General features: G+C 39.0%; 1 protein-coding gene across 1 annotated transcript in view; it reads right to left on the reverse strand.

Moving 5' to 3' along the window:
* The window catches only part of ctnnd2a (catenin (cadherin-associated protein), delta 2a), a 302,877-nt gene that overhangs the window by 154,856 nt on the left and 129,428 nt on the right, over positions 1-18,593 (reverse strand). Inside the window, 3 exon segments of the mRNA XM_042510566.1 lie at positions 6,140-6,312; positions 12,448-12,552; positions 13,704-13,738. Of these exon segments, the coding sequence (XP_042366500.1) occupies positions 6,140-6,312; positions 12,448-12,552; positions 13,704-13,738 (313 nt within the window).

The following is an 18,593-nucleotide window of genomic DNA, read 5'->3' on the forward strand; positions in this document are numbered from 1 at the left end:
ATATTTAAATCTGACAAAAGAGTAAGCCAACCGTTATTAAATCATCCCATTGATTGTGGGTAGCAAAATCTATTAATCAATGAATATCACATAATGTAAGTCAGAGCCAAATTTAAAGAAAGGCAGCACAGCAAAATGAACATCTTTGCTCTTCCACAGTCCAACTACCTACAGTTTTGACTGCAATATGAGATCAATTCCACAAAAAGAGTGCCATGTGTGTGAGTCAAAGCTAGAGAACAGGAAGCCATTCTACCACACATCACATGCTGGTCTCTCCTAATATATTCTCCATAGTCTGCAGAGACAGTAGGGGAGAGCATATGCTAGTGCACTGCTGAGCCTCATATAGCATTACGTTGATGCTTAAAGCTGTAAAGGGGATTCAAATACATTATTACTAGCCTGACATGGTTGCAGTTGTACAAGGCCACATTATGCAAGCATAGTCACTGAGTCACCTTGGAGCACTGTCATCACTGCATGTACAGTAGTTACTCTCAGGCTGTCAGAGAACTTGAAATACTCAAATTGTAAATTTCTTAGCATTTACTCCATGAATACTAACAACTTTAGACACTGACATATCAGGAGAGACTTACAATAACGTATAATTTTAGACTTGCTTAATTAACAAGGTGAAAACTAATTGAATCTCAATTTAGATACTAAAACGATTATTTAGTATTTAGTTGTTCTTATGTCTGACTCTTTCTGTTTACTGAAAGAGTGGAAAACCGGTAAAACGGGGAACAGGTAATAAAATTGTGGCTTCCATATATCGTCTTATGTTCTTGGCTCAGTAACGTGCTGACACTGTGTGTCTGTCTACATGCTCTTGTGTTTGTGAAAGTGCTTATGAAAGGGTACAGTATAGCATTCAACCTTGAGTTGCTGATCCACGCTGATCTCAACACACAAGGAGTAAATCCTGATGGAAGCTGTAACTTAACCTGGCTCAGCTACAAAGGATGGGCTGAATTTTACTCTAAAACCAAAAACCCTAGATAGTAAATATACTTGGTAGGATCATTGCTACAATCAAAATCTTTGGCAGTGTAGTCAGAGATAGAAAAAGGGCCAAACAGCAAGTGTTCATATCAAATCAGCTGTGGATTTGCACTTTCTATTAACTCACTCGTAAATAGGCCAGTACCAGGAACGAACAGAATTTCTGTAACTCTTCTTTTCCACACAAGTGACTTTGCAACTATGATTTGTCAAAATTACACGAAAAGATACTCAACGTCAACAGCTTTCATGAATTTGATTCCACAAATCATGGTTTCCTCAGAACTGTCGACAGCAATCCTCGTTGCTCAGTGTATTCAGCTGAAATCAAGAGTCTCATTTTTTTGCCAACTTCCATAAATAAATCTATTTTGATGTCAACTCCTTCCAAACAACCACAGATATTTATGTCTTTCATGCTAGAAAAGCACAATTCATTTATGTTGTTTTCACTCTCTCTTGATTATTCTTATTCGTCCTTGTTTTTGGCACCCACCTACTTCTCACTGTTCAACATGGAAACTTTATTCAAGCTGTTCAGCTCAATGAGGACAACATCTGACTCACTTTTAGTGTCCATATCTCTCATACTCTCCAAAATATTAAACTTTTTAATGTATTATTTTTTTACCCAATACAAATGGATGGACTAAATGTCTGAGTTAGAATGGGAATAAACTGTTGAGTTTAAACTGAAGAGATATTTTCTACCATTTACATATCTTATTCATCGAAATACATAAAGTGTCCTCTTACAAACAATGTAACTATATAAGCAAACAGACTTACATATTTTGTGTTATGAGCCTTTTTTACAGCCAATAAAGTTTGAGAGTTTGGTTAGTGCCTTTTAGCTTGATCTCTAAAAAATGCCCTATGAGCCGACCATTACCTGCAGTCTGGGGCACAAAACAGTAAAAGCCTCAAAAGGTAAAAGGAACCTACAGCAGATTCCATGAATGTTGACCAATTTCAAAATAAAACTATTAATTACTTTTTTTTTCTAAACACAGACACACACTTAGAGGGCTTAGACCTCAGCTGATGTCAACATATCAACATCTTTCATTGCTACACATTTAACCCTATTTATCCCTTTCCGATTACTCCAACTTTTCATTCTCTTTCAGCTGCTCCTTCATACAAAGTTAAGTCAACTATGCAGTACAGCTTCCAGCCATTTCTCCAGCAATGCTGGTCAACTCACAGCTATACATGAAGCAATACAGTCCAGCTTCCAGCATTTTAAGCGATGCAGTTTAGCTCCTGGCTGTCAGCAGTGGCACTTAGCATCAGCTTTTCAGCAGCCAGCAATCCCACCTCAGTTTTTTTAAACAAATATTCTGTTGTTTTCTTATTTCCTTATGAATTGAGGAAACCTGGTGATAGGAAGACTTACACCATACATGTGATAACCTCAGTCATACTGCTGTAAATGAACATTTTCAGACTGAAAAAACAGTATTAATGGGATCATGTGCTTAAATGCAACAATATCAATATTTTTTAACATAATACCCCAGGTGACTTATCCTTTCCTTTCTAATAGCTGGAAGTACAGCTTACTACAGATTACTAAAATTAGTCGCAGTCTTTAAAAAATGCTTGAGTATTTGAGGTGTTAAAGGAACCCAGTGCAAAGGTAAAGTTATGCAAATAATGTCAGTTAATGTATTCGTTTGAGTGTGCATGGATAAAGGGTTATTAAGGAGTGGATTATAAACAGTGTCTATAAACAGCCAGAGAGATCTTAATCGGGATGTGAGCCACTATCCAGAGCAGTGTGAACCATAAAAACCTCCTATATAAGTCCCTTGTGTTAGTTTAGTAGGTTATGAAGCCAAGTGAGAGATCTAAGAGTGATGAGATGCAGGCCACTAAACTGAGTTTAAAGGAGACCAATTATGCTTTCCCTTATTTTCTGTCATATCTATAATGTTAAAATGTTGGATGTTCATTTTAAATATGCGTAACATATGTAAAAGTATTTCCTGTGAGCAAAAACCTCTGGCTTCAGACCATTCTGAATACCCAATTTTCCAACAGTTTTTTTCTACATACAAAAACATTTTTAAATAAGCTTGTGACAGATTTTTTTTATATGGTCATCTACTCCAGGCTCACAACTGCAAGTGTTTACACTATGTAGCCTACATTGTCACATGTAGCTACATGGTAATATCAGGAAAAATGTAAATCTGGATGCTGATCTTGTACATCTTTTTCATGTTTTTGGATTACATTCCTGTTGGAGTATGTCTGGCTGTGAAGATTTCATTTCAGAGGCTTTAATTAGTGATATTTCACTGTAGAAAGTGTCACTATACTCCCTCACAGCCATTTCCAACGCTGCAAATCTATGCTATCTGTAGCGACATGCTAACATTAGGAAAATATGTAATCTCTGTTGCCGATGTTGTTAATTTTTTCCATTTCTTCATGGAACATCTCCAGTTGTGAAGATTTTAGTTATTAGCAGCTTTGATGAGTGATTTTCCACAGTAGAAAGTGCTGCTATACAATATGTTACAGTCAATCCTAAGGCGACAAGTTGCCAGTGTTTAATTTCTTTCTCATTTCCGTTCAAATTTCTGATATAACATGTCTGATTTTGTATAGATTTTGTTTTAGAAGCTTTTATTGGTGATTTTTCACAATAGAAAATGCTCCATTACATTCCTTCCCCTTGTTGCAATGACGGTGCAGAGACACTGAGAGTGCAGGTCTGGAAACGCTGGTCAGTCGCAGCACAGTGGACTTTTTTGGGAAAGGGCTTAAAGAAACGAGCAATAAAACAGGGTGTCTCAGACAGGGTGAATACATGTGTTCCATTTGTTTGTTTTTTTAACATTTAGATAAAAGCATGTAAACTTGTTCGAGTAGAAACTCAAAATGTTTGATACAATAGTATAATCCTGAATATAAGTATGATAGGTCCCCTTTAACAACCCTATTAATTGCTTATGTGGCTTGATTGTGTTTAACGCTGCAGATGTTCTACAGTCATCAAGATGCAAAGTGAAACAGAAATAGACTTTAGACTGATGAGGAGGAGAGGGGGCGAATGAATACATAAACAGATGGATGGGTGATTCTCTAGCTAAATAAATAATGAGAATAGATGAATTGTTGGCTGAGTTAACTAATAAATAGAAAGCTGGACGCAGAGCACTTTCTCCATCCCATTCTATGTCATCTTGCAGTGCTTCTTTTCTCCTCCAGTAAAACACTGGGATGTTTGAGGTGCCATGTATCCATGCATTATTAAAGCAGGGCCTCTCAGGGTTATAAATACCCCACAGAAGAGCAGCAACATGCTAGACCTTTCACTCTCACTCTCCCTGAAACAGTCACTTGTGCAAACTTTTGTACACACACTGAGTGCACAATAAAACAGCCCGCGTGTGCATATGCCTGCAAGCACAGCGACAAAAACCTGCATGTACTGCACATGCATGCAAGCTGCACCTGCCTATCTGGCAGCACTGGCTTGCGTAAAGCTATTCATGAGCAACAAGCCCTGCTGACAACACTGGCCCCATTACACTGACAAGCCAAAAACATCAGAGAGGAGGGTACACACACATACACACACACACACACACTCATGCTCACATAGACAGAGATGGTGAGCAGAGAGGACAGGGAGGGAAGACGGGGGGAGGGAAAAGAGGACAAGAACACTGCAATACAAGGGAAACAGAGGACAAGAAATATCATAGAATTCAGAATGCAGACAGAATAAAACTCCTTTTGCCTTATCTGTCTATATGCCCGTCTATCTGTTTTTCTATCTTTCAGTCTTTGCCTCTTGTATTTCTTACTTATTAAGGGAAGGAATTGGTACTTTCTCTGAAACCAGCTCTGAAATGAGTTTTGCTGGGACTGAAGGGGGAAATGAATGGATGTGTTCACAAAGACAGATGTCACCTCTTTCACCTTTCTCTTTCAAAAGACACATGAGCGGAGGAACACATACACACACAAAACAAAACAAAAAAACAAAAATCCATTCACGTCCTAGAAGCCTTACTGAGAACATGTGCAGGTACTTGCAAAGATATATATATATATATACTCTCAAAGGGCTGCAATCTTTTGTAAAATAATGATCTGGGTCATATTCATTGACCCTAAAGATTTCCTCTTACTTTTCAATTTATAACCATCTATCACAAATAGAACATTTGCCCCAGACACTGGCAAGACCTTTTAATGAAGCACTGCAGCTGCTCACTGATTTAACAGACGTGTGGGTGTCTGTTTCAAAGAACACATCTGTGCATGTAAGCATGTGTGTATGCAGTATTACCATTGATATGTTAAGGACATGAAAATTGGAAATAATTGGCTCCTGTAGGTTGGAGAGTAATTAGGTGGGTTTTCTCTCTTCATCAGCACACTGCTGTGATTAATATGTGACTTTGTCTCCAGCTTTACTTTTCAAGTCTTTATAAACAAGACACTCGCTGAGATTTCTCTGTGTGCATTTAATCATCTCTTCATTTTGGTCTAAGAGCGTCTGATTACCTGTCTCCTTCTGAACAGCTTTAAAGATTTCGTCTAACCCCGTCTCTCACCTCCTGGCAAATACAGACATGCAATGGGTTGCTTTAAAAGGCGGTTATAGTGACTCAAGCACTTCAGGAGGGCTAATTAAATGCGATTCTGTATAAATATGTGATCAGCGAGACCAAACTGTGATGTCAAACATTTGGTGAGGGCAATGAGAGTCACGTGTAGCTGGAGAAGCGCTATGCAAGATAGTACATGAAAAAAAGGGGGTTGAGGAAAAAGAGGGGCGATGTTCGCTCATCTGTGACAGAATAACATAATAACAGAGGAATCTGAACATCAGCATATATCTCAACGTTTTTTTTTTCTTTCTTGGCATTCCTTCACTGAGCATGAGAGTACAGTTCAGCTATAAACGGTGGACAACTCACTTCAGATGAGTTACTTTCATGTCCAAACTCCTTTGATGTCTATTATTAAAATGCCCTGGCCATCGGTTTAAGTTTTCTAAGATCAGATAAGTTTACACAAATGGCAGATGTTTGATTTTTTGTTGTTTTTTCCATCAATACTTGCATGCTCATTCTCATCTGTGTACAGCTGCATTTCCTACCTGGTTGTAGCTGTGCACGGCTCCTCCAACCTGCCCGCTGCGCTGAGGAGTTGCTGCGGAGATGCTGTCGCTAAGGGCGAGGGTCTGGTTGCTATGGTAGCTGGCAGAGTACTGGAGCGAAGCCTCCGGGGTGGAGTTGAGCTGCAAGGAACTCTGGGAAAGAAGAGCCGGTCCTACCGATATAGACAGGAGTGGTGTATGGTTGGGTAGGTGGTGGGGGTTTAGTTGAGTTTGTGCGCGAGTGTGTGTGTGTGTGTGTGTGTGTGTATAGAGAGAGAGTGAGAGAGTGAGTAAAGAGAGATTAAGAGTGAGAAAGAGAGGAGGCGTGAAGGGGAGAGATTGAGAGGCGAAGAGTGAAATGGGGAAGAGAGAGAGAGCAGCAATTTAGAACAGATAGTGCAGCAGTGCAGCACTCTGAGTTGGAGATGGCATACATAATTTATTAGCAGAGGGAAAGAGAAACAGAGGAACAGAGAGAATGGGAGGAGGAGGAGGAGGAGCAGGGAGATGGAGAGGATGGGAGTAGGAGGGCTGAAAAGGAGAAAGTTGTAATGGATGGAACACCTAATAACTTGATTTGTTACCTCCCCAAACATGTTCATTTTTACCTTGTTCTGTCGACTCAAGCAAAACTTGACCCCTCGTGTAAGATACAAGAAAGTTTGGAATCAATCACGAAACACTGTTTTGTCACCGTTGTTCAGCACACTTTGCAGAATATTCAAATATGGCTTCGTACTTCATTGGCTAGAGTACGCTCATTTCATCTCGCACACATTTTAACAGCCTGAGCATCTTTTTGTTGACGTAGAGGACTACACGAACCAAATCGGCTTTAGTCACTGATGACTGTAACGGCACACAAGACACACACACGACAACCACACCCCCCAGTTTCAAAGCAGCATCATCCCCACCACCTGACGCACTCGCTGTGGTAGCGTCAAATAATAATCCTCTCTCTCTGATTCCCATGCTGTGCGCATAAAGCTCATATTGATCGGGAATAAGAACATCATACGGCAGTTTGTCAGATGGACTACCTTCCAAACTGTGTGTGGAGTGATGAGGCGAACCGAAGGGAACTGTTACAAACCACCCGATAATTGGTGGCGTTTGTGTGAGCTGTTATAAAGGTTATCTGTGTGTGTTTGTACTTGTAGTTTGGTTTTATTGAAGAGCAGTTAGGTCTGTGACCTGTTCACTCAGCAGTGTATAAATATTTCATAAAGTCGCTATTTTTACTCTCTCTCTCCCTTGAATCCAAACTCCATGTGTATAATGTTACAGTTATGTAGTGTAAGGAAGCCAAAACTAGGATGTTTTTTATACTTTCCCAATTTCTAAATGTGAATATGTCCTTATAACGTCGACAAAAAGTGTCTTCCCCTGAGCTTGCTGGCATGTTAGTTTCTTTTTTCACCCAAAATAACAAAGGCCCCCTTATTATTATTCTCCCATATCTATTTGCCTGCTCTCTCTATCTCCCTCCCTCTCTTTTTCCTCTTCCCCCAGAATCCCTCTCTCCCTCCGCGCTGTGAACCAAGATCAACTCCTCTGCTTCTTGCCTTCACAAAAGACTTGTCTTTTCTCATCTCGATTCATCCCTCGCTTTTTATGAATTATTAAACAGCACTTTGAGTTACGAAGACTGAGTGGGAGCTCCCAAACTCATCATCACTCGTCCTTGGTGTTTGTTACAATGTGTGCGCCGTGCGACAAAAACTGTGTGTTTGTTTCAGTGTTGTATGTGTGACGTAAAGTGTGTTTGTGCCTGATAGTCAGATGATAGGGAAGTCATTAGGCTGATGGATGGGGAAATAGTGTATTTAGGAGGTCGTGTGTTTGTGCATGTGAACATTTAAGCACTCTATGTGTGTGCATTCAGGTTATGTGTGTGATTATGTGTGTATGAGGGAGAGGAAATGAAAAACACTGTTGCTAGAAGGGATTTAAGTCCTTTCATGCTTCTGTTGAGTCTCATAGACTCCGTTCTCACATGAAAAATTTATATTTCAGCAAGTCAGTCAAATTATGAGTAGAGTTGGGAAGATTCCTCACTTAGCCAGTTTGGTCTAGTATGCGAGCTTAAACCGGTTTGATTTTATGCAAACTGGCTGAAACAGCATTTGTCATTATGACAAGTCAGCAACCTGAGCTGATGGCGTCACGGAGCTAAATCCGACTTGTATTGCATTAGAAATAAGTCATATGTGATTAACATAATTTTATATTTATAAACGGACTAACAGAGACACTAGTGTCTCACAGGCCAGTCATCATTTACTGCCAAGCCAACAGTGGCAACATGAAGGAGATCAAGTTGCCACCTTAGAATTATGAGGTCCTATCTGCATTTTGAGCTGTTCTGAGATATTAAACTTCAAAGTTTTTCATTCTAAACAGCAAACATTGCAACAACAAAAAAGTCCAAAAAGGGTAATATGGCAACATTTTAGATTTGAAGCCAATTTTAGAGGTTTCCTAACTAACCGCGAGTGTCGCAGCAATGCCGTTTTGAGCTGAACTTTTGTTGTTGGATGCTATGTATCTTTTTATTCCTGCTGCTGTCTTCGAGATCTTTGCAATGGGTGAGAAATGGCTGATTCATGAAGCTGAAATGAGGAATTATCTTTAAAATACTTCCTCATTTCATTACAAGAACCAAAACAAAGTAAAGGCTGGCTGGAAGAAGACCACCAGGGAACTGGTAAGACTAGCAACCTAGGCTACTTGCTGTTGGCTCTACTGTATGTCATTTCCAGCAAGTATCACATATATATTATATATGAAATATAAAATGTGTTTTTGTTTTAAATGTAACGTAGAAATGAATGAAGATAGAAAGTAGACTACTCAACCATTATCTAAGTGGTTACATCTCTTGTCGATCTTCAGTGCAACGCTGATATTTTAGGCCTACAGTGGTTTGTGTACATTAAGTAACAGAAAGTTATGTTTAACCCTTTGAAACCTCAGCAAACTGGCTTAACTTCTTCCAAAAACACGGGAAGAGGGCGACGAGAATCTTAATGAGAAATGGCCAAAAAATTTGAGATTACTAAAAAAGAAAATATATAAAAAAAAATGTTTCTTTTTTTCTGTAACACATTTTAATAATAAAGAGAATTATGATTATAGTTTTCTGAACATTTTCCCTCATTTTTTGATGATATTTAATACTTTCCTCACACCTAATGTTGAGATCATTTCCTTGTCAGCTTTTATTTATTTATTTCATTTTTTTGCAGTTTGTGGTATATAATATGCCAAGTTGCTCTTTACGTGTTTTCCTGTGTTTTTGAAAGAAATCAAACCAATTTTCTCAGGTTTCAGAGATTTGAATGCTTGTAAAAGGCGCCTGAATGCAGCACAAGAAAACGGATGTCGATCCAGGTGTTAAAGGGTTAAGGGATGAGACGCGGTAGCCTGACGCTCGTTTGCTGTTGGGACGTTACATCATAATGTTCCATTTTGGAGCAGCTGCTGAGTCAAGTGGGAAACCTGGTAAAATAAAATCTGATATAAAAGTCCATTCTGGTGCCTGGCTTATTATCAAACTGGTTTGGAAAGTTTTGCGCCAGCCAGACCCTAATTTGAGCACCATATTCTTACTATGAAATGTTCACACACACACACACACACACACACTTCAAGACAAGGGATGACCTTTTTCTTTTTCTTGATCTTTTTTAACAGCACAATACACCGCAGTAATTGCTTTGAGAAGTACATTTCATATCCCGATATTAACTTTTTTGTGAGGTTGTGACTTTCTGAACACTTATTTATCCACATGGCTCTGTTGTGACACCTTACCAGCTCTAGTATCAGCTGACAGCAAAAAGCCTCCCTCTTTTGTGCCACCTTTCACTCAAAACAGCGACATGTCACTACTCTGTGTATTTACTGGTAAGCTATTTGCAGTGCTACCATTTGGGGGCAAAAAAAAAAGAACACACATACACGAACACAAATAGTGATGCTGAATTTATCTGCACCCACACATTGTGATGCTTTTGGTAGAAACCCATTTGGGAAATGGGAAAAACAGCTGGGAACGGAGCACCCACAATACGAGTGCTCACAATGAGAGTGCCATCTATTTGGACTCAGATAAAGCAGAAGTGACAGGGACTGAGGCACTTCCTACAACGCAAGATAAGAATCAAATTATCTGACATGTCTCCTCAGTTCTGCATGTGTTTAAATGTTACCAGTACTTTTTTTCTATTAGCAACAGAATTTGGAGTTAATATTAGCTTAATACATACTATCTTGTTCAACTTTTGTGCTTTCCCTCATACACATCTCATGATCTGTACATACTGTAAGCAGATGCATGTGCCATGGTGTATAAAAGTCATGTGTGCAGCTGCATGTATTACATAGGTGCTCCTCACTAGCCTGCCCATTCTGATAGTACAACACATGGTAAAACTTAAGCTATAATATGTAAGTAAACGCTTCATACAGAAATGCGCTGAGCAGCATGTAGAGTGCAAGTTCCTAAAATGCCATCCATTACTGCAATATCAACTATCAAAAAGGTCAGCAGACAATAAGTGAAATGGGAATGCAGTGTTCCAAAACCAATGACCTGCAAAGAAAATGCCAAGCACATTTAGCAAAAACTCACACCCAGACTGCCTCTCAATCATTGTTGGGATTGGTTTTATCAGAAAACAAGACCTGCAGGATGGAAAGGCCACTTGAAACTGATACGTTGTTGGTACAAATCCAGGAGCAGTATGGTGTGTTGATGTCTGTCTCCACAACAGAAGAGCAATGACATTTGTATCTGCACACAGATCAACACTTCTGTTATAACAGAAGAAGGCCTTAAAAAAACACCAACCCCCAGGTGACAATTTGTTTATAAACTACTCACCACATGTTACTTGAATTTGTGAAGAAAACTGAGAAAACTCTTGATGAATTGAAGTCATAGGGGTCCACATTTTACAGCAAAATTATATTAAACCTCTAACACAACTTGTGCAATAATTCAAGTCTCATTTATCCAGTCGTATGCTCACTGCTTCCCTAACAGACGGCCCTTTCAGACATGGGAAGTTAACTGAAAATGAGCCTCGCTCTCATCAAATCCAGAGTCTGTTGACAAAAACAATAATTTTACCCTGCTGAACACAGGAGCTGCTGGTGTTGCCTCAGTCAGTTTTTCGTTTGTGTTATTGTGTCTTTGCTGAAGCTGAATTAACCCTTTAAAGTACCAAAGTGACATAAACTAAGTGACTGAGGCAGTGTTAGAGTAGCAGCTCCCATGTTCAGCGAGGTAAAATTACTGTTTTGGTCTGGCTTTGGAGAGAGAAAAGATAAGTTTCACTTCTGTTGGAAAGCACCGTTTGGGAAGTGCGGAGCATCAGATTGGATAAATGAAACCATTCACACTGCTTAAATTGTGTAAGACTTTGAAAACAGATGTTTTGACAGAATTTTGCTGTCGTTCATCAAGAATTTTCTCCATTGCCTCCAGTTTTTTTTCCCACCAGTTTAGCATAAACTGGGGGGAGACATTAATGTGGTCTATTTGAAGGTGAAGTATTCCATTAAAGTTTTGAAGTCATTTGTATTTGTCAATCGACTGTGCCAACCTTTCAGAGCCAAACAATAGCTTTAAATAAATTTCTCTGACTTGATGTGTGTGAAGAATATATTCAAATTTTGAAATACTGTACTTACTTAATCTCACTCTATACTTAATATCTAATCTGCAACAAAATCCTCCCTTTGTCTCAACTTGCTTACTGTAAGTAGAAATTAAATCTGAGTGAAAGCACAATATTAACACGAGGAATTGCTGCACTCAGGCCAGATATCTAATGTCCTTCGGGACTAATAAGAGTGCATTTTCTCATTTCCTTTCGGGAAAACAAAAATAATTATCAAACAATACACGCCATAATCCTTCCGTATTTAAACCAACCACAGGTGTATTATTTATTAAGATTGCCTGTGTATTTGTTTCCCCACAGTCACGCTTTTTAAGGAGTCACTGTGCATGACAATTAAAAATGAGATTTATTTTCCTTTCTGTGCAGTCACAAGTTTGTTTACTATTGTTGGAGTGCCTGTTAGAGTTGAGCAGACCTTGATTTTGACCTATCATGTGTTGATAAAATAAACAACTAATTTCCTGTCTGCGAATGAAATATTTCAAGAACAAATGTGAATAAAGCTCAAATTCCTTTTGTACCTTTGTGTTCTTAGACTGAAATTGTATTTTGTTTTGGTTGCAGTTCTGCTTTGGTCTGAGTCACATCAATAAAATTGATAAGTACACTTACGTTCTCCACTGTCAAGTATTCCTGATTCCTGGAGGGAGCGAATGCAGGAATCCACCAACTCTAAACCAGTGGTCAGCTCGTCCTCGATATCTTTTTGTCCATCCGCTGTAAAGGAGAAAAAGAGGATGTAAGCAGCAGATTAGTGAGAATACAGCCAAAGAGTGTATGTTTGTGGTCTTTTCATATGCAGATTAACACTGACTGTCAAAGCCAACATGGGCCTTGACCTGGCACCATTTTGACATTCTGATATATACTAAGCGTGTGATTATGTGAGTGTGTGTGCATCTGTGTGTGTTTGCAATCATCTTTTGATCCATCAGGTATGTGGGTGGGTGCCTCTGCCCATACATCACTGGGTTGCTGGTATAAATTCCAAATGTTTGTTGACACACAATTTTCCTAATGTGTCAATCAGGCATGAGGTGGGTCAGGCCTTGTTGGTGTCAGGGCAATAAATCTAACCCTTAATTCAGGATGTGTTGCAAATATAAAACCCTTGTGATATGGGTGACAAGTCAAGGTTGTAAAGGTCCAGTGTGAAGGTTTTAGGGGGATAAATAGGCATGAATGAAATATAATATAATAAGAATGTCTCGTATAATCATCTGGAGATAAGAATTGTGTTTCTGTTACCTGAGAAATAGACATTTATATCTACATAGTAGGCCATGTTTCAACTCCATGTTGCTACAGTGGCCCAGAATGGACAAACCAAACACTGACTCTAAATTGTACAATGAGTTGACCCACATGAAAGATTTCTATAAGATTTTTTAAGTAAAATTGCTTTATTCAGTGTCTTTTTTTTACCAGTTTAAATAACCAGGTCCACTTGTTGTGGAGACAAAGAGACTTCTATGGATAATTTGGCTCCTGATAAAAATCTCATGAACATCTGGATCTTAAGTTATCAGAGAAAAAGAACAGCCCATCTGCGAGAAGCCAAACAGCATTAGAGACACTGATTTATAACATGAAACTGCTTTCTTCAGTCTTTTTATCGGTTTAAGTGACCTGGAATATTTGTTTTGGAGAAGAGACCTCTGCGGAAAATTCTGCTCCTGGGAAAAACACTGAAGGAATCTTCACTGCTAGATGCTACTAAATCCTTCACACAGTGAAAAGGTTTGAGGAGTCAGATCATGCAACAATGCCTCTGCATGCATGACTGAACAATGAGCATGTGCGTGTGCATACGCGTGTGCGTGTGTGCATGTGTGTGTGTCTGTGTTTGAACAAATAGTGAACTTTACCTTGAGCATTCCAGCGAAACTGTTCATCCGTTGAACTGCAAAAGAAAGATGCAGTTAATAATAAGAATAACAAAAAAAAAAAACAATAACAGAGAAGGCAGTTGCAGAATATACAGCAGCATTTTTGCATCAAAGATTGCAAAGATACATATTAACAGAGTTTCCAAAGTGCTTTACAAAATATGAGGAAAAGTAAAATAGCACCTTGGAAAGTGACTGCCAACTATACTGTACTGAAAAGAACCATGGCCTACATTTCTTTTCACTGCGGAAGTATGCAAAAATAAACAACAAAATAAAAATAAAATAAAACTCACTCCTAAATGCCATTTCAGTTGTTTGTCAGCACAGGCCAATTATCTTTCTTTTTTCTTAAAAAACTAACATTTTACAGAATGAGTTCCTGTGACTTCAGGTGACAATCCTTTTATTCACACATGGACACTGTTGTAGACACTAACACAACTACACAAGGACGCAAACATTCACACAGAGGGACAAATGAGACTTCTTTCCCATTCTCTTGATGGCTGTCAATTGATCGGTGATTGATGGGGGGTTGAACAGAGAGAAAAAGGCAAAGAGGAGGTAGAAAGAAACAGACGGGCAGAAAGAGAGAGTTGGAGATGAGTATTGAGCCGCCTGCTGTGTGATCAATGCAGACATGGACAGACTAACTGATACATATAGACTCTTTCATCTGACTTCATCTACACCATTAGACCTGCTGTCTGGACTAGCTGGCTTGTGTCTGCGTTTGTCCCATTTAGACTGTTTGGTATTCCACATATCCGGCTTTCTAATTGCGCGTCTGTGTGCGTGTGCATGTGCGCCTTGGGTGTCATTGTGCAATTTGTGTCTGAAGTGCTCTTTCATGTGTGTACAAGTTTGTTGAGGTATATGAGGACGAGTGAATACATTTACATGTGTTTATCTGTGTATTTGTCTGGTTGACTGAGATGGTATTGGTCTTCCAGACATGGGCATTCTCTAAATAGCTTTTATAGATTGATTCGACTGTTCAAATAAGTCTTGATTTAAAGACAGTAGCTCATTGCTGGAGCCTCGGTGTTGGCGTAATGCATGCAGTGATTTTGGAACCAGCTAAGACGAGAGGTTGCAAAGGAACAAAGAATTATAGCTATGTGGGAATAAGTAAAGTCTGTTAACTTTACTTTAGAAATATTTTTTCTTCAATGAATTTCAGTCTGCCAGTTAGACAGTTTGGCTCGCTGCTGTCCTTGCAGAACCTCAGGACCTGCGCTGCTGACAGGACAGCTGGTTCCGGAGCGTGACGACCATACCAGAGGTCAGAGTCTGTGTGGACTGAACGGATGGGCGCTTCAGTCACGCTTATGGGCCGACGTCTCACTTAAGGTGTGAATATTTGTGTCAGACTGCAGACGTCGGCACACCACAATCTGTAACCATTCATAACCTAAATGTTTCAATAATAGAAGAAAAAATTTTTGATAACTTTGCAGAGCATACAGAGGAACAGGGCAATTGATTTTGAAAGTAGTCAGTGTTTACCACAGAATTAGAGTGCCACCAATGGGACTGTTTTATTTGCGGCGAGCAGCCACAAATATATAAATGCATGTAAACCCTGAGTCAGAAGGCAAGAAGCCAATCTTGTGACTTTTATCACCAAAATCAGATTCTGAGGGATTCAACATGTGGTTTTAGATGTTAACAAAAGAAGAAAAGAAAGCAGCTTTTTACCTTGCAGTGAAACACTCGCATGGATCAATATTGACGTTTAGCCCAGAGGTGAGCAACCTTTACTGTCATAAGAGCCATTTTTGACCATATAATAACTTTAAAAAACTGTCTGGAGCCCAAAGCAAGTTTAGGTTTTGCAGAGTTGATGGTGAAAGCAAACAAATTCATCCACAGACTATCAAATTCTTTATTTTTCTCTTGGAGTGTTCCTGTTTTGAATTTGAAATCTATAGCCTATAATCAATAGTTTTGTGTCTCTTGCATTTTTGACCGTGTCTGCATCACTTTTGCTTATCTTGCCCCTCAGGATGCAGCTTGTCCTGCATTCCTCTTTAGCTGAAAGTAATTATTATGTGGCTGCTAATCACTGTGATGCACTAGTGCAGCACTAAAGAGGGGACAAGCATGAATGCAGGAACAGTCTGATCAGTTATAAATTACCAAAGCAGAAATTAAATCACCTAATTATCAAATCAGAGCAATGTGGGCAGAGGAAGATTCAATAGATAAATCTACCTGAATGAAGCAAATGGCTATATAGTAATTCTATTTTTTTAGAAGAAACTGTTTTAATGATTTTCACATGCACTATCATTTAATCTTTTTACCTGCCTACACACTTGCTCTGAACTGCAACACTTCATTAGCGCTCTGCTTTTTTCCTTTTATTTCACTCATTTCTTTTTGGAAACCAAAATGATGCAATCAAAACGAAATGCTTTGTGGAAATAACGCACAGTTGAATATGCAGCCAAATTTTCTCTTTTGACTGTATGTTCCTGTTCATGATGAACAGACTACATTCAAATGAACACTGTTAAAACTTACTTAACAATTACTCACCAGCTGGGACTAACTTTGACTGATATCAGCAAAGGTCAATTTTAAGAAAAAATATTTATATAAAGACTTTAGGAATATTAAGCCTATTGAAACACTTCCATTGTTGGGGCAGCAACAGCGTCAAGTGTAGAAACACAGAGTTGTGACCAAAAGGTCATTGGTTCAAATACTCAGACCAGCAATGAAAATTAAAATAAGGCAATGAATCCCTAGTTGCTTTTCTATGGTGAATATTATTAAAGTGTGGCTGCACTGTGCAGCCTCCCTTTGTGAATTTGTCTGACTCTGAATATGAATAAGGATTATGCTCAGCAAATCTTTGCTTGGCAGAAAAAGGTTAAAATAAATACTCATAAGACTGACCAGGGCTTTTCTGCTGAGGGACTGCAAGTTCCCTGCCATGTGCCAGGCCTTGTTTCTCTATTATAGATAAGAGTTGGAAGTTTTTTGGTTCAATTCTGCCTTTTGATTGCAGCTTGTATTGGCCTATGCTTCTGATTCTTTTTCCATGTGTAAGAAAATGAACCAAAATATGTCACAAGCAAAGACCATCTACAGGCTGCCATAAGTGAAATTTACTGTATTATACTTGTTTTACTCAAGGCATTGCCATAATAAATGTTGGTATTGTATGTTTCTGCAAACCACCTAATATTTGTACGTTATTATAGAGAAGATATGCTGACATTTTACATTGCTTTACATTTCAACAATGCTGTGGTTAACGTGGTTACGCTGAGGCATCCAAAACACTTGGTTATGTTTGGGAAAAGATCATGTTTCAGCTTTGAACGCCTTCAAAATTTTAGTGGAACAATGACAGCTAAAAATGCTGCTGATGTCTTGCTTAAAGACACCCTGTTTTGGTGGCACAATCAATGCTAAAGGTCTAAAACAGTGGTCCTGGCAGCTGTTTTACTAAGATTTGGTCACACCATCCACTTTACCCTCTAGCCCCTGATGGCAAAGTCAGTTCATATACATGTAAGCAGATCTATGTCACTTTAGAAACATTGATATGATATGTAATGTATCTAAGGTGTGTAGAAATGCACCATGCCAAAAATTTAGTGCAGTGACTGGGCTGAATTTACATGCTGGCCAGAGCCGACTCTGGGGCAGTATATCAAGACCTGGCTGTATTTGTATATTGAGCTGCAGAAAATACTTCTTTTACAAGACTTGCAAACACCAACTCTGGGTCTTTTAAATAGTGAACATATCTGCTGACATACATGTCCAGCCATGCAGACAGAACAGCAAAGACCAGACTTTGCTCTCTAAGTGGGATCAAAAACATGTTTCTTGACAAATTCCAAGTTCTTTAATGTACTTGGAACCGGTTCTTGAAACCTAATCCTAATTATAGGTGGAGTGATTGCATTGCAGGCAAAATCTAAATTTGGGGGATGCAGAGAGGGGATGCTGTAGAGCTCAGGAAACACTGGCATTATACGTGTATATACAGACAGTAAAGGAGAAGGATAACAAGGTGGCAGAGGAACTGTGCTTTCATGTGTCTGCAGGAAATACAACAGGATAACAGTAGTAAACATAGTGTCACTGTGTTAAAATGCGCTTGATGAGAGTGAGAGCGAGAGAGAGAGGCGATGGAGAAAGAGAGAGAGGAAGAAAACTTTTGCATGAGACACTCAGGGAGCTGATAGACGGGAGAAAGAGATTTAATAAGCACAGCATTATTCCACAACATTGCACACTCTCGCCTGCAATGCCACAACACCGGTGAGGCAGCGCCTCTCTTTTAACAGTGAGCCGATATTAAAGAGACATTCTCAATTCACCACTCCACTCTCAACTGCCACACAGCTTACATCAACAGACAGCGTCCTCTACCGTTCCCCAGAAAATCCACATGCATACCCAAACACTCTCCTTTGCATTCACAAACATATAGACTGGAAGAAAAACATGGTTTTTCACTCCCAATTTGTGCATTTGTGTCTCCTGGGAATGTGAAGACTCAAGAACTTAAAGTATAACTAATGTATGAAAAAATAAGATGTAAACATAAACAAGCAAACTTTCTGGTGATGTGATAGCCTTGTGGTGACAAAAATATTTTTATTTACCAATTGGAGACCAACATAAGAGCTTAAGGTACAGTGTATAGTAATGTGAATATGTATATACGTGCATTTATGTTGGTGCCGTGTATCGCTATAAGAATCTGACGATACGAATCACGATACAGGGTTTATGATTCAATATATTGCGATACATTGTGATAATGTAAGGCAAGGTGCTATATTGCTTTTTTTATGTAATTTTAAATTTTAAAAAATGCAAGGGTATAAAGAACTC

This window comes from Plectropomus leopardus, chromosome 21 (genome assembly GCF_008729295.1).
Source record: "Plectropomus leopardus isolate mb chromosome 21, YSFRI_Pleo_2.0, whole genome shotgun sequence".
NCBI classification, from domain to species: domain Eukaryota; kingdom Metazoa; phylum Chordata; class Actinopteri; order Perciformes; family Serranidae; genus Plectropomus; species Plectropomus leopardus.